General features: G+C 42.0%; 1 protein-coding gene across 2 annotated transcripts in view; it reads right to left on the bottom strand.

Moving 5' to 3' along the window:
• The window catches only part of NBEAL2 (neurobeachin like 2), a 492927-nt gene that overhangs the window by 63930 nt on the left and 411331 nt on the right, over positions 1-17666 (bottom strand). For both annotated transcript variants that reach the window (XM_030196875.1, XM_030196883.1), the window contains 2 exons: positions 10724-10850; positions 1999-2156 (listed from right to left, as the gene is read on the bottom strand). In XM_030196875.1, coding sequence (XP_030052735.1) covers positions 1999-2156; positions 10724-10850 — 285 coding nt within the window. The remainder of the gene's footprint in view (positions 1-1998; positions 2157-10723; positions 10851-17666) is intronic.

Here is a 17666-nt window from a genome sequence, read left to right as displayed (position 1 = left end):
CCTAACACTTGAACGTTTTTCAGCCATAATGGAACAAAACAAAACCGTCCAGGACTAAAACTAAGATGTTTTGAGCTAGACCTGGTTTTATAACGAATAATCAAATTAACAATTGCCCAGCGCCATACATTCTTCCATTTTCATATTTGGACATTTTCCTTATATTATTAACAGCTTCAGTCCACTTCAGAAATTCACTTAACCTTCCGGTTCATTGTTTTCACTAAAGTAATTAAAGGACCTCAGTAACTCAATGAGTACTATGGCAGTGTTTCATTTGTCGAGAGACCCGAATGCTCCCCACTCTTAATTCTTTTTTTTGTTACATTTGTACCCCGCGCTATCCCACTCATGGCAGGCTCAATGCGGCTTTGTGCCATTGGCTCCTCATCGGTCCACTCAACCTTCCTCCAAAAACATTTATTCCATCCTTATTAAATTAAATAACTGCAAAATTTTATAATAGCACTTAGCTTTCAGTAGTAGCTTGATAGTAGATAATAGTTAATTATTTGTGGTAATAACCGACCAACACGCATGTTTCGCAGTTGCTGCGTCAGGGTCGATTTAGTATTAAACACGCCATCAAAACACTTAGCTTTCAGTAGTAGTTTGATAATAGATAATTATTTGTGGTAATAACCGACCAACACGCATGTTTCGCAGTTGCTGCGTCAGGGTCGATTTAATACTAAACACGCCATCATAACTCTGCGAAACAAGCATGTCGGTCGGTTATTACCACAAATAATTAACTATTATCTACTATCAAGCTACTACTGAAAGCTAAGTGTTATTATAAAATTTTGCAGTTATTTAATTTAATAAGGATGGAATAAATGTTTTGGGAGGAAGGTTTATAACGAATAAGGCACAAAAGGTTGCCCTAAATGACCAGATGACCACTGGAGAGAATCAGGGGTGACTCCCCAGTACCCCCCCCCGGTGGTCACTGACCCCCTTCTCACCCCCCCACAAATGTGAATAGAAATATGATTTAGCAGCCTGTATGGAAGCCTCAGATGTTACAGCCAGGTCTATTAGAGCAGCATGCAAGTCCCTGGAGCATTGTAGTGGTCAGTGCAGTGCACCATGGAGTGGAGGACTCTGGTTCCTATCTCCCTTTACCTGTTGCATTTGTGGTGAAAACGGTGAGCCTTCCAAAACTCACCAGAAACCCACTGTACCCACATGTCGGTGCTCCCTTCACCCATAAGGGCTATTGTGTACAGCTGTGGGCAGTGGGTTTGGGGGGGGGGGGGCTGAGCAGACAAGATCAGGGAGCTGCAGTGAGATGTGTACATGCAAGCATGTTTTTGAAGTCCAGTAGGGTGCCCATATTTATCTCCTGGGATGTCTGGGAGACCAGTCTACTAAAAATGCTGGCCCCTCCTACATCCCAATGGCTTGATTTTGTATGTTTTTCACTTGGACGCTTTTTTGTTGAAAATGGAGCAAAAAAACAAAACGTCCAAAGCACAAAACCTTGTTAGAAACAGTATTTTTGAAAACAAAAGATAGACGTTTTTCTTTTGGGAAAATGAACTTCTTTTTTATTCAGATTTTGGACGTTTTTTTCAAAACGTCTAAAATTGGACTTAGACGTCATATCGAAAACACTCCTCTGTAAGTAACATCCTCTTATGCCAAAACCCATTTATTGATTTTGAAAATGTATACGCCATTCAATCTACTATTCTTGGTGGCTTACATCATTACATACGCAGTGCATAATATAAGACCAATAATATATCTGACACACTGCAAAATACCATCACTACAAAAATTAAAGTAATATAAATCAAAAAACATATTTAAAAGCCACTTCAGATACCTTCTTGCCATGACCATACAAATAAAATAATATAGAGACACTCATTCTGTCAATCTAATTATCAGGTAAACCTTGATCTACCATGTCTAGACCTCATCAATGTCACATATAGGTGATACGGACGGCATGAAGAATACAATGAAATCACCATGGCCAAGTGTTACCTTCCTCTGTTTCCTCTTTCTCGCTGCTGCAGTCATAGAAGTAGATATGCTGGGTGGTGATCTCCAGGCGTCCGGGTACCACAGCCACGATCGTGATGAGTTCACAGTCCTCGGAAATCACTAGCTTCTCCTTCTGGTTTGGCTCTTTGGGCTCCACCCTTCAGAAACAAGATTTCCACACAGCAGCTTTGTGAGTACGCGGAGCCCTCAGCGGTTCCCCTGGTCTGTTCAGCTAAGATCCCACATTACCTCTGCACAATCTTCCTGGCTGAAATCTTTTGAGATAGCCTGAATTCAAAAACCTACGTGGTGATCACAAGTTCCATATCCAGTTCACTCCCAGCCAAGAACTGTGCAAGGGTATTAGGTGCCTTCAGTCTTGCACCCTCTCCAGTTAACTGCCCCCCAACAGTCATGATCACCCCAACACTATCCCTCCCAGAATAATTTGGGTAAAAGGGCTATTTGAAAACTACCCACCTTCCTGCTGATAAAATAATACTTCCTGTTCTTTCAGTTTTGTGAAGACCTATTCTGCTTTGACTCCTGCTATTTGTGGTTGTCCCCCAGAAGCTGCAGCCATAGGCAACTGCCTAGTTCTGACTAATGATTGGATAGACCTTGACTCCAGCCACCAAAGAGAGGTAAAACCTGGTACAACATGGCCATTGCTATATTAGTGAAGTGCTGTGTTTGCTATGTTACTCCAATTGAATACACAGAGATAACAGCAGCCCCAGACTACACGGGTGGGAGAAATGGATGTTCCTGTGAAAAAGGAGATAAAGCTGTTGGGGGTGATGTTGGATGCTCAACTTACAATGCAGACACAAACTATGAATATGATTCAAGCGTCGTTTCATCAGTTGCATCTGTTATATCGATTGAAGCCGATGTTGACTCTGAATGACTTTAAGAGTGTTGTACAAAGTATGGTGCTAACAAAAATGGACTACTGTAACTCTCTTTATTTAGGTACTAGTAAAAAAGCCCCGTTTCTGATGCAAATGAAACGGGGGCTAGCAATGTTTTCTTCTGTGTGCATGTGGGAGTGTGTGTGTCTCTGCCCTCTGGCCTCTCTCCCCTCCCCCCTCTGAGTCCTTCAGTGTTACAGAGCCAGCGATTTGATTTCGTGCTCTAAAAAGCCCCGTTTCTGATGCAAATGAAACGGGGGCTAGCAATGTTTTCTTCTGTGTGCATGTGGGAGTGTGTGTGTGTCCCTGCCCTCTGCCCTCTCTCCCCTCCCCCCTCTGAGTCCTTCAGTAAAAAAGCCCCGTTTCTGATGCAAATGAAACGGGGGCTAGCAATGTTTTCTTCTGTGTGCATGTGGGAGTGTGTGTGTGTCCCTGCTCTCTGCCCTGTCTCCCCTCCCCCCTCTGAGTCCTTCACTGTTACAGAGCCAGCGATTTGATTTCGTGCTCTGCTGTTTTCCTTCACTGACTGTGTTACAGAGAGGGCGGGGCAGACACTCATAGGGAAACCGGATATCTCGCCCCCTTCACACTTCCGGCTGGAGGCTTCATAGAACGTTGGTGTTGCTTTTTATATAGAGAGATGTTGAGTGGTAGGGTTAAGGTGCTACAAATTGTACAGAACGCTGCTGCAAGGGTGGTGGCGGAAGTTTCTAAGTGGGGACACATTACATGAGGACACATTATACCGGTATTAAAACAGCTGCACTGGTTGCCTATAAGATTCAGAATACAATAAATAATTTTGTCCATTATTCATCACTGTGCATGCTAGGGTACCATGGTACTTTCAATCTGTTGTTAAGTTCTTCTTCCAGTAGAGGTTTAAGATCTGACTCTGCAATGTGGTTAGCCTTGGATTTGTTGGTGACAGCCCATTATGCTGTGACGAGGGCTTCAGCGTTTTTGATAGCGGGGCCTGTGATGTGGAATGATTTACCTGGTTACCTGCGTCTATGTTCAAATGTTTTGCACTTTAAGAAATTGCTAAAGACTCTTGTTTTTTTAGGCATTTCTTACTGCTTCCTGGTGGTACTTAGGTAACAATAGTGGATGATTGTAGCAGAGCATTTGTCTTAATTGTTTTACATTCTGTTTGGATTTTTATGCACGTTTTTATGGTAGCCGCTTAGGTTTAAAGCGGGTTATAAGTTTTTAAAATAATAAAGGGTGTACAAATAAGTTTTTATTTTTTTTTTAAGGGAAAAGGGATGGGATTTGATATACTGCCTTTCTGGGGTTACAATTAGGCTCAAACCTGTTTATGGAACTTGTTTGTTATTGAAAATAGTATACAAACATACAACATTAATATGTAAAGAAGTAGAATAACATACCAAACACTTTTCATTTTGAGATCATCCTCCAACCCTATTATACTGACTAGTACTCAATATTGTCTTATAACATCTGCTTGTTATACTACTTTTTTTTTTGTTGTTGTTACATTTTGTACCCCGCGCTTTCCCACTCATGGCAGGCTCAATGCAGCTTACATATACAGGTACTTATTTGTACTTGGGGCAACGGAGGGTTAAGTGACTTACCCAGAGTCACAAGGAGCTGCCTGTGCCTGAAGTGGGAATCAAACTCAGTTCCCCAGGACCAGAGTCCACCACCTTAACCACTAGGCCACTCCTCCACGTTTTATCATTATAATGTTACCCAAGATCCTTCTGTAATACTAAATGTCTATTTTCTTATATATTTCCACCATTCATGATGTATTGTAAGCTACATTGAGCCTACAAAGAGGTGGGAAAAAGTGGGATACAAATGCAATCAATCAATCAAGTATAATAAACCATAATACAACACTTAACAAAAACAGCCAGATCTGTGGTTACAATTAAAGCAGTGAGACTTTTTTAGCTGGACTAACTCAACATGCCTGTGACTAGTTTTTGAGAGTTTAGCTCCTTTCATCAGTGAAAAGACAGCACTAATACACAGGGTTTAAATAGTACAGAGTCAGTTAGGCATGAGGTTGAGGCATATACCATTACAGATCAGGAAAGGGATTTCTTGAGAGAAATCACAGCTGATCGAAGGTACAACTATGCGAGAGCCATTATCCTTATTAATCCCTGTTGTATGTGTTCCAAAGTGTTTGATCATCTTCACATTTTGCAATCTTGTGCCATTCTTAAATTTCCCTTAAGTACTTTGGGCTCCTTTTACTAAGGTACGCTAATGGATTTAGCATGCTAAATGCTAAGAAGCCCATTTTATTCCCATGGGCTTCTTAGCATTTAGGAAGTTCAAAGAGTAGGGTAAGCTGGCTCTTCCACAAAAAAACAAGGGAGATGCTTATTCAAAAATATATGGTCTTTATTGAAAATCATCAAATGACTCGACACGACTGCCATGTTTCGGCACCCAAAGTGCCCGCATCAGGAGTCTAATGGTATAAGTAACAATTCCATGACCAAATTCAAAGCAAGGCATATGTTTGCTCTATATTTTGGACAAACGTAGTCTGTCTTTGTTTGAATTTGGTCTTGGAATTGGTACCTACACCATAAGACTCCTGACACAGGTGCTTTGGGCTCCGAAACACAGCAGTCGTGTCGAGTCGTTAGATAATTTTCAATAAAGACCATATAGTTTTGAATAAGCATCTCCCTTGGCTTTTTTTTGGAAGAGCAAGCTTACCCTACTCTTTGAACTTCCTTTGATGATGCTAATAGGGATTGAGTGTTCCTCCACTTTTGAGTGGCTGATTCCTTCTTAGCATTTAGTACACGCTAATTGTTAGAGTGCTGTAAGTCCATTAGCGCACCTTAGTAAAAGACCCCTTTGTGAGGTAAACAAGAAGAAGAAATGAGGTCTTACCTGCTAATTTTCTTTTCTTTAGGCCCAGCTGCTGACGAATGGGTTATGCTCACCTACCAGCAGATGGAGACTGACACAATTTCCAAGACCTACATAATAGACTAGTGCCTTCTCTCACCCAGCCAGTACATGACTACCAAAGCAGAAAAACCAGAATCCGCTTGCGACTGTTCTCTCTGTGGGAACGCTGTTGCGACTTATAGAAAGCCACCCAGATCAAACTGCCCCAGCAAACTGACAGAGGAATTCCACCACACCCAAAGGCGCATCTTGGAATCCCTGTGGACTGAAATTCCATGTGTAAAGGGGAAAAGGATAGTGAAAGGAGTGTATTACCGTCCACCTGGCCAGGATAAATATAGACAGACGTAGAAAGGTTATCAGAAATTAGGAAGGCTAACAAACTGGGCAACACAATAATAATAATGGGTGATTTCAATTACTGTGATATTGACTGGGTAAACATAACATCAGGGCATGATAGGGAGGTAAAATTCCTTGACGAAATCAAGGACTGCTTTATGGAGCAGCTGGTACAGGAGCCAAAAAGAGGAGGAAAAATTCTAGACCTAGTCCTCAGTGGAGCACATGATCTGGTGTACGAGGTAATAGTGCTGGGGTCGATTGATAACAGTGATCATAATATGATCAGATTTCATATCAGCTTTAGAATAAGTACACATAGGAAATCCAATACATTAGCATTTAACTTTCAAAAAGGAGACTATGATAAAATAAGAACGGTGAAAACAAAATTAGAGGAGCAGCTGTGAAGGTCAAACATTTACATCAGGCATGGATGCTGTTCAAAAATACCATCCTGGAAGCCCAGTCTAAATATATTCTGTGTATTAAAAAAGGAGAAAGGAAGATTAAAATGACAGCCAGCATGCTTTAAAAGTGAAGTGAAGAAAGCTATTAGAGCTACAAGAAAATCCTTCAGAAAATGGAAGAAGGAACCGACAGAAAATAATAAGAAACAGCATAAGGAATGTCAAGTCAAATGCAAAGCGCTGATAAGGAAGGCAAAGAGGGACTTTGAAAAAAAGATCGCGTTGGAGGCAAAAACACATAGTAACTTTTTTTTAGGTATATTAAAAGCAAGAAACCAACAAAAGAATGGGTTGGACCGCTAGATGACCGAGGGGTAAAAGGGGCAATCAGAGAAGACAAAGCCATAGCAGAGAGATAAATGAATTCTTTGCTTCGGTCTTCACCAAAGAAGATTTGGGAGAGATACCAGTGCCAGAAATGGTATTCAAAGCTGATGAGTTGGAGAAACTGAATGAAATCTCTATAAACCTGGAGGATGTAATGGTGCAATTTGACAAACTGAAGAGTAGCAAATCTCCTGGACCAGATGGTATTCATCCCAGAGTACTGATAGAATTGAAAAATGAATTTGTGGAACGATTGTTAGTAATATGTAATCTATCTATAACACAACACCTATCCACCTTTATTCAGAATGTTTCTTTCTACAACTGCTTGACCAGATCCTCTTGTTTTCCTTGACTTCTTTGTAACACCAGTTGTATTCTTTACCCTGGTATGGCGATGCCATAACAGGTCTTTGTAAGCCACATTGAGCCTGCAAATAGGTGGGAAAATGTGGGATACAAGTGCAATAAATAAATCTTTAAAATCAAGCAAGGAACCGGAAGATTGGAAGGTGGCCAATGTAATGCAAATTTTAAAAAAATGCTCCAGAAGAGATCCTGGAAATTATAGACCAGTGAGCCTGACGTTGGTGCCGGGCAAAATGGTAGAGACTATTATAAAGAACAAAATTACAGCGCATATTCAAAAGCATGGATTAATGAGACAAAGCCAACATGGATTTAGTAAAAGGAACTCTTGCCTCACAAATATCTTACATTTCTTTGAAGGGGTGAACAAACATGTGGATAAAGGTGATCCAGTCGATATTGTGTGTCTGGATTTTCAAAAGGCATTTGACAAAGTACCTCAAAAGACTCCAGAGGAAACTGGAAAGTCATGGGATAGAAGGTAGTGTCCTATTGTGGACTAAAAACAGGTTAGAATACAAAAAGTAGGGTTAAATGGTCAGTATTCTCAAAGGAGAAGGGTAGATAGTGGGGTTCCCCAGAGGTCTGTGCAGGGACCACTGCTTTTGAACATATTTATAAATGAATGGGAGTAACTAGTGAGGCAATTATCGTTAATCATTTATTTATTTTCTATACCGTTTCTTATTGCATACACAAACCAGAACGGTTTACATCTTAAACAGTAAAATATCAAAATTTAAAATAACATAACATATAAGAACTCCATTTGTTTGACAGAAAAGCACAGCAAGCTAAAAACATCCATTCTAAAAAGTAAAAACATCAGCGGACAATCCATTCAATTAAATTTGCTGATGACACAAAGTTATTCAAAGTTGTTAAATCGCAAATGGATTGTGAAAAATTACAAGAGGACCTTACGAGACTAGGAATCCAAATGGAAGATGACGTTTAATGTGAGCAAGTTTAAAGTGATACATGTAGGAAAGAGGAACCCGAATTATAGCTAAGTAATGCAAGGTTCCACATTAGGAGTCACCGACCAGGAAAGGGATCTAGGTGTCATCGTTGATGATATGCTGAAACCCTCTGTTTAGTGTGCGGAGGTTGGTGGCATAGGGCCCACCCCCTTAGGGCTCAGACTCACCCAACAGCAGCACACGTTTAATGGTAGCAGGTGGGGATCCCAAGCTCCACCAGTTGAAGACCCCCCTGATGGTAACGAAAATGCTACTCTTCACGATACCAGCATCTGCGCATGCTCAGTTTTCAGCGCATGCCTGCTGCAGACGGCCAAGGTGGAAAGAAGGGTTTTCCCACCAGCGGGGATATTTTTTTGGTGGTGGTGGGAGTGGGGGGTGGGGAATGCTTGCTGCCCACCCACTTCTTGCCTAGACCCACCTAACAACTGTTGTCTGGCTATACCCCTGGTAGCACTGGCTAACAAAGCAAATAGAATGTTAGGTATTATTAGGAAAGAAATGGAAAACAAAAATGAAGATGCTATAATGCCTTTGTATCGCTCCATGGTGCGAGCACACCTTGAATATTGTATTCAAATTCTGGTCACTGCATCTTAAAAAAGATATAGTGGAATTAGAAAAGGTACAGAAAAGGGCAACGAAAATGATAAAGGGGATGAGATGACTTCCCTATGAGGAAAGGCTGAAGCTGCTAGGGCTCGTCAGCTTGCAGAAAGACAGCTGAGGGGAGATATGATGGAGGTCTATAAAATAATGAGTGGAGTGGAACGGGAAGACATAAATTGCTTGTTTACTCTTTCCAAAAATACTAGAACTAGGGGGCACGCAATGAAGCTACAAAATAGTAAACTGAAAATGAATCGGTGAAAATGTTTCTTCACTCAACGTGTAATTAAACTCTGGAATTCATTATCAGAGAATGTAGTAAAAGTAGTTACCTTAGTGGGGTTTAAAAAAGGTTTGGATGGCATCATAAAGGAAAAGTCCATAGACCATTATTAAAATGGACTTGGGGAAAATCCACTGCTATTTCTGGGATAAGCATCATAAAATGTATTGTACTTTTTTGAGATTTTGCCAGGTACTTGTGACCTGGATTGGACATTGTTGGAAACAGGAGACTGGGCTTGATGGACCTTTGGTCTGTCCCAGTATGGCAATACTTATGTACTTACGGCTCCCGGAGAGCCCAAGAGGCAACTGTTTCTATACTCTCTTTCCGCTCGGTTGAATTTTTTTTTTCTTAAACAGTTGCTGCAATGCACACGCAGGCTCTCAAGGCACCCAACAGAAGATGGGACCGAGGCACCAAAATTCTCCCAGAAGTCAGGGGCCTTAGGGCAGGGACCCGGTTTGCACCCCAGGGGGGTCACGGTGGCCCCTGCAGCCCACTTCCCCACAAGCAGGTCTCCAAAGGAGATAACAAGCAGGAATGCTTAATCCTCCCCCCCTTTTTTTGTGTGTTTGATGGCAATAGGAAGTGCCAAGCATGAAGCTTCCCCCAAAAGTCACTGAACAGAAAAGCCTCCTACAGGCCTACTGGACTGGTTGCAGATTGCACAGGCTGCTCGACTACCATCTGCTGTGGACTGAGAACATACTGCCTGGCTGAGAGAAGGCAGAAGGCTATTATGCAGGCCTTGAAAATTGTGTTCTCAGTCTCCATCTGCTGGTAGGCAGGCATAACCCACGTGTCAGCAGCTGGACCAGTCTGGAGGGCTGACAAGAAAACAGTTGTTTAACCTTTCTAACACAAAAGAAAGAGGATATTCCATGAAACCAATGTTGAAGACAAATGTTTGGTTTGTGATTTCTACTAATAAAGAGTGATCCTGACGAGACTCCTAAATTGGCCTCAAGAACGTCCTCATGTTTTATGTTGCAAATTTTTTAATGTTTTGCCCACTGATTAGAGTGGGATCTTTACATACAGTCTATAAGTGTAACTAAATCAACCAATCAATTTAATGAAATAAAACAAGCTGAGGAATTTGTTGTCAGAGAATTCGGGTAAGATTACCAACATAGTGAAATCTGAAAGAGGTCTGGACAAGGTCTTGGAGGACAAGTCCATAAAAATGACATGGGAGAGCCATTGTTCATCCCTGGAAATGAGTTATCAGAAATAGATGTATTTTTTGAGATGTTCCAGGTACTTGTGACCTAAACCAGCCACTGCCAGAGACAGGATGTTGTGGTCAGTAAACCTTGGTCTAAGTCCGCATAGCTTTCCTTATGTTCTCAACACGTGAACTTCAGTATTTGAAATGAAGATGATCAAACACTCATGATATTCACCTGTAATATACACCGACTACCAGATCTGCCACTTTGAAATATATCAGAAGACCAACAGAGACAAGAAATAAGACTACAGGATGGTCACAGACAGGAGGTGTCTTACTGGTTAAGGCTATCGAGGAACAGGAGATCCTCGTCACCAAGTTGATCATCCTCCAGCTCACTGACTTTTGCTTCTTTGGCTACAGTCAGTGGGAGAGAATTCTCCAAGTTCTGCATGTACTCTGCACCTGAAAGAGATAAAGACCAACACCTCGCATGACAAAAAGAAACAAAGCTATTATCTCATCTCTCATATTGCTGTGCAAGCCATGTGTACTGCATGCAGTGACTGGTTCTTCCATGGTTCACAGAAGCAGAGAATATGACAGCTGATAAAGGCCATACGGCCCACCTTGTCTGCACATCCACAACACATGCTCAGCTCTATGATCCCTTCTCCCTCAGACACCCATGGTGCTTATTCCCGTGCTTTCTTGAATTCAGATACCTTCCTCATCTTTGCTACCTCCACACGGAAGTAGTTCTAAGAATCCATCACCCTCTCTGTAAAGAAATACTTAAGAGAGAGAAAACACCACTACAAATCTTGCTGAAGTTTTTTTTTTTAATGTTACAAACTAAAATTGCACTGTTTATTGAGTAATGTTTAAGCTGTAGGCAGCTGCTTTTTTCAGTAGTGCTTTTTTCTCTTGTTTTTTTTTTAGAAGTTGTTTCCCGCTACTGTTTTTGCAGAACTACATAAGCCGATGAGAGCTAACCCTTTAGGGTTGTTGTATAATGTAAAAGTCTATGACTTTCGTGGGGTAGCTGAGGCTTATTTGTATAGCTGTAGCAAGATTTGTAGTGATGTTTTCTCTCAATTTTTGGAGCAGAAGATTTTGAAGTTTGGTATATTTAACATCTGCTCTTTCAAAGATTGATTTGTTGCTTATATATACGAAATATTTTGTTACATTACTCAAGAGGAGCTCCTTTCATTCTCATTTTACGATCCCGTCTAGAGCCTCCTTTCTATTGAAGGAGGCATGCCTCCTGTGCATTTATAATTGGAGGTATGTAAATATCTCTGTCTACCAATTACACATAATCCTACCTTATCAATCCTCAAAGCTGTCCTACGCAACTGTCATCAAATTTTTAAAACACATTTTATAAAGTACAATTCATAATCATAATTTCAAAGAAAATACAATTCATACATCACTGAAGAGTAGCAAATTGCCTGGACCAGATGGTATACATCCGAGAGTTCTGATAGAATTGAAAAATGAACTTGCAGAGCTGTTGTTAGTAATATGTAACTTATCTTTAAAATCCAGCACATGGTACCGGAAGGTTGTAGGGTACTCAATGTAATGCCAATTTTTAGAAAGGGTTCCAGAGGTTATAGATTTTCTCTCTATAGATGGTAACTTAGATTTTATTCCGGGTATGACAAATGAGGTCTTCAGGCAGTGGATGGATCAGGGACTTCATATTATTGCACAGTTTTAACAGGAGGATGGGAGGATAATGCCCTTTCTTTCACAGAACCCTGCAGTACAGATCACAGATACCTTTGGGTATATGCAACTGGCCAGTTATTTTTCTATTTTGAATAGAGGCTCCTTCTCCATGGGGGGGTTTCCACTAAGTCAAAGAAGCAGAATCTACTGAGATGTCAGTGTCACAGTTGCACAAGGCCTTGTTGGGTATAATGCCACCCAAAACACATGAGATATTAGCTACTAAGTGGAATGAGGAACCTAGTATGAGATTGATTTCTGCTGATATTAATCAGGCACTGAAACTTATTCCTAGGGTGGGTATAAGATTGACTTGGAAAGAATGCATATTTCAAATCCAATTATGGGAGTATTGTTTCTGCAACATATATAAAGTATGGTAATCCTGAGGGCACTCTTTCTCATTATCTGTGGCTATGTCCGCAGGTTCACCAGTTCTGGTCTAGAGTAGACTTCTGGGTACCTTAATTCCACTTTCTCCCCTGGGTATTTTCTTTGGAAAAACATCTTGCTGTGGGATCTTTGGCCTGGGAGACGTCTATTGTTTCACAAGGCATGTGTGGTGGGGCATAAATGTTTAATGCAATATTGGTTGCAAGATAAACCACCAAGTTACTGGAATTGGAAGAATGAGTTTCATTCATTGATGCTGCTGGAAGCTAGAAATGCAGGTGCAACACTGAAATGGAAGAGGAGATTCATTAACATTTAGGACCAAAACCTATCACATCAAGCACGAAGCGTGGTATTAAATGATTTGAACATTTGGCCCTATTTATACTTAATTTTGAGCGTCATTAAACAGGGGGGGGGGGGGGTGGTAGGGTTGAGTCTTGGGTTGTCTTTGGTGGGAGATTATAAGAACACGGACATTCTACTAACTTTGTTTAAATTGGGAGGGAAGGTGCTTGGACTTCGCTGTTGTAGTAGTTGTTTATTCCTTTCTATCTCAAAAAAGATTTGTACTAAAAAGGGTTCCAGAGATGATCTTGGAAATGATAGAACAGTGAGCCTGACGTCGCTGCCAGGCAAAATGGTAGAGACTATTAAAGAACAAAATTACAGAGCATATACATATTGTAAAGAGTATGTAGGAAAGGCCCCAAAGGAACCCTGGGTTAGGCCAGAATACCCCCCGGTATAGGCAGGCATTCCCCAGGAAAAAACTAGAAATAAAGAACTACAACTCCCAGCATGCCCCAAGGGAGACCGGGGATAAGAGAAACTATGTGCATTCCCAGGAGTCTCCAGAGGAGGGCCGCAGGGGAAGGAATAAGGCTGATTCTCCAACCTGGTGGAACAGGTGGGTGGAGAAAGAAGAGACACCAAAGAGCTTTAATGAAAGAGAGGGTGAGCAGCTGGGAGAAGGGCGGGGTGAAGAGAATATGGATTGGGCTCCTGAGGAGAGAGAGGAGGAGAGTGAGCCTTGCCCTATGGAGTTGACTGAACCGGAGAACACCCTGGAGGAGCCGATGGACTTTTCAGCTCTGGCTCAGCGAAAGCCAAGGAAGTAGCGGGGCCAAGCCGGGTCAAGCGGGAGGAGGTCAGGTAGGAGTATGACTGACCAAGAGGGTGGGACCCTAGGCTTTGAGCCCACGCAAAGCCATTATTGTGTGTTTTGAAAGCCTGGCTAAACGGAGCTGTGTTTTTGAAAGCTTGGCTAGAACTGAACTGTGTTTTTGAAAGCCTGGCTAAAATTGAACTGTGTTTTGAAAGCCTAGCTGGACTGAGCTATGTTTTTGAAGCTTGGCTAAAATTGAACTGTGTTTTGAAAGCCTGGCTAAACTGAGCTGTGTTTTGGAAGGCTTGGCTAGAACTGAACTGTGTTTTGAAAGCCTGGCTAAGATTGACTTGTGTTTTGAAAGCCTAGCTGGACTGAGCTATGTTTTTGAAGCTTGGCTAAAAATTGAACTGTGTTTGGAAACCAGGGCTGAATTGCGCTGGGTGTTTTTTTTTCTTTTTCCTGCTACTCTCCAGGGGACCGGGAGAGAAAGCAGCGGTTGAAGCCTGCACGGTTTAGCAGTGTTTGTTGTTTTGGAGAAGCAATTGGGAGAAGGGGGGGACGTTCCTCCTATTCAATAAAAAGCTTCCTTATATTTGTTTTTTGAGACAAAGGGGAGTCATACAGGAGTGTGTTTTTTTTGTTTGGGTTTTTTCTTGGAAGAGCTGCAACCCAGGAGGAAAGAGGATCCACTTTACAATATGCATGGATTAATGAGACAAAACCAACATGGATTTAGTCAAGGGAAATCTTGCCTAACCAGTCTACTACATTTCTTTGAAGGAGTGAATAAACATGTGGATAAAGGTGAGCTGGTCAAGTTTCCTTTATTTGATATACTGCAGGAGGGCGTGTGCCATCCCAGTGGTTCATAATAGTCCCAATATGGCAACACTTATGTTCTTATGCCTAGAACAGCACATTAATCCTATCCTCAAGAGCCCACCCTTGATGGTCCTTATTTACCACTAGCATTTGCACTTGGATGCTGTGCAAAAACAGTATAGCCACTCCACTTTTACAAGGAACTACTCTATTAGATGCAAAGATGCACAAAGCAATAGCGATTAGTCCCTATGGCACAGTAAAATTTTCAACCTACACCTTCAGATCGGTTTCCTGGACAAAGGTCATGTCTACCTTTGCTCCTCTACTCTCGGACCATGATAGCTGAGCCAAAAGGGAAGGTCAATCTGTATCGAATATGTTTGCTTGCAACTTACAGGTCACCGCTTTCAGTGACGCAGCCGGAAGGAGGTAATATAAGCGATTTAACCCCCCCCCCCCCAGGGTGGCGCAGGCAAACAAGGGCAGTGGTGGGAGGTGAGGTAAATGGGGTAAGCATGGCTTGTGGCGCCCTCCTGCCATGCTTGCCTTGTTTACCGGAGCCAGCTCACCCTGCAGAACAAATATTGTGTTCAATTCTGTTCACCGCAGAAAAGGTGCAGAGAAGGGCAACAAAAATGATAAAGGGGATGGGACAACTTCCCTATGAGTAAAGGCTACAGCGGCTGGGGCTCTTCAGCTTGGAGAAAAGATGGCCGAGGGGAGATATGATAGATGTCTATAAAATAATGAGTGGAGTGCAACGGATAGATGTGAAGCGTCTGCTTACACTTTCCAAAAATACTAGGACTAGGGGACATGCGATGAAGCTACAAGTAGTAAATTTAAAATGAATCGGAGAAACGTTTTCTTCATTCAACATGTAATTCAACTCTGGAATTCGTTGCTAGAAAATGTGGTTAAGGCGGTTAGCTTAGTAGAGTTTAAAAAAAGGTTTGGACAGCTTCCTAAAGGAAAAGTCCATAGACCATTATTAAATTGAACTTGGGGAAAATCCACTATTTTTGGATTAAGCAGCATAAAATGTTTTGTACTCTTTTTGGGATCTTGCCAGTTATTTCTGACCTGGATTGGCTGCTGTTGGAAACAGGATGCTGGGCTTGATGGACCTTTGGTCTTTCCCAGTATGGCAATACTTATGTACTCTTGGAATTCCCTTCTATGTTGCAAGGTAGTTGGAGCCAGGACAGGAAATACTTCAACTTTATGCCCATACTACCAACATGCCTTGTTTCCTAGTTAGAGTAAGGATTTTATCTTTGACACTAATTTTGGGACAGCATGATATTGTATCTTTTGGCTGATTTCATCTAGGAGACCCAGTGAGCGATGGGCTCAATCTTAACTTGAAAATCACTTGCTCAATTCTTTGCTCAGGACAGTATCGACTTGCTGAGCATTATAACCACTGCCAGGCAATCATTGTACTCCATGGAGTTCCAATACTCCCCTTCAGCAAATATTCTGCCTCCTGGATTGGTTCTCTGAGTCTGTCATTTTGCTGCATTGCTCTGTATTCTTTCTCCAAGGACTTAACATGCAGGTGGATTTCTGTAATGACGTCACTGTGTTCATCAATGCACTCATCCACGTTGTGCAGCCGAACTCCTATCTGTGTGAGGTCCAACTTCAGTTCAGATAGTACACCTGATAACTTGCATTTCACTTCTAATGTAACCTGTCAAATGTCAAACATACACTGCTTTATCTCTTGGTTCAAACATCCCATCTGATCCCTAGGGCTTAACTGCTCAGTGCATGGGTTTTCCGCTGCCTCTTCATCTGCACAAACATGAGTTTGCACCACGTTTTTGCCTTTCCTGGCCATGTGCTCATCTCAAAAGAAGGGAAAGGGGAAAGGGAAATGGGACTTGATATACCGCCTTTCTGTGGTATTTTGCAACTACATTCAAAGTGGTTTACATATATTCAGGTACTTATTTTGTACCTGGGGCAGTGGAGGGTTCAAGATCGGGAGGTGGGGCTGGTGGTTGGGAGGTGGGGATAGTGCTGGGTAGACTTATACGGTCTGTGCCAGAGCCGATGGTGGGAAGCGGGACTGGTGGTTGGGAGGCGGGGGTAGTGCTGGACAGACTTGTACGGTCTGTGCCAGAGCCGGTGGTTGGGAGGCAGGGCTGGTGGTTGGGAAGTGAGGATAGTGCTGGGCAGACTTATACGGTCTGTGCTAGAGCCGGTGGTTGGGAGGAGGGGCTGGTGGTTGGGAGGTGGGGATAGTGCTGGGCAGACTTATACGGTCTGTGCCCTGAAGAGCACAGGTACAAATCAAAGTAGGGTATACACAAAAAGCAGCAAATATGAGTTATCTTGTTGGGCAGACTGGATGGACCGTGCAGGTCTTTTTCTGCCGTCATCTACTATGTTACTATGTAAATGACTTGCCCACAGTCACAAGGAGTTGCAGTGGGAATTGAACTCAGTTCCCCAGGATCAAAGTCTGCTGCACTAAGCACTAGGCTACTCCAAGAAGTTATAGTGGAACTGGAAAAGGTACAGAGAAGGGCAACCAAAACGATTAAAGGGATGAGAAAGGCTAAAGAGTTTATGGGTCTTCAGCTTGGGGCAGAGAGGGCTGAAGGGAGTTATAATAGAGGTTTATAAAATCCTGAGTGGAATGGGTAAATGCGAACCGATTGTTTATTCTTTTAAAAGATACAAAGACTAGGGGACATTCTATGAAATTACATAGTAGCATGTCCTAACAAACAGCAGAAAATGTATGTTTTTTTCACTCAACGTATAGTTAAGTTCTGGAACTGAATGCCAGAGGATGTGGTAAAAGCAGTTAGCATAGCTGGGTTTAAGAAAGGTTTGGACAAACTCCTGGAGGAAAAGTCCATAAACCATTATTAAGGAAGACTTAGAGAAAGCTCCTTCTCATCCCTGAGGTTAAATTGCATATAATCTTGCCACTTTTTGGGACTCTACTAGGAACTTGTGATCTGGTCTGGCCACTGTTGGAAGCAGGATACTGGGCTAGATGGAGTCTTTATATGTTCTTATAAACAAAACCGTAGAAGTATATTTTTTCCTCTTAGGCACCATCAGATCTGGAGGCCAGTTGCTGTCACTGTATGGCAGCATCTTTATCTCGTCTGAGAGCAGCTTCTAATTTTAGAAGTGCTTAGGTTTTTATGTCTGTGATGTCAGAACTTCAACTCCGAGCTGCCATT

Source organism: Microcaecilia unicolor, chromosome 1, assembly GCF_901765095.1.
Source record: "Microcaecilia unicolor chromosome 1, aMicUni1.1, whole genome shotgun sequence".
NCBI lineage: Eukaryota > Metazoa > Chordata > Amphibia > Gymnophiona > Siphonopidae > Microcaecilia > Microcaecilia unicolor.
The sequence above is the reverse complement of the archived record's forward strand: the minus strand, read 5'-3'. Positions and strand labels throughout refer to the sequence as shown.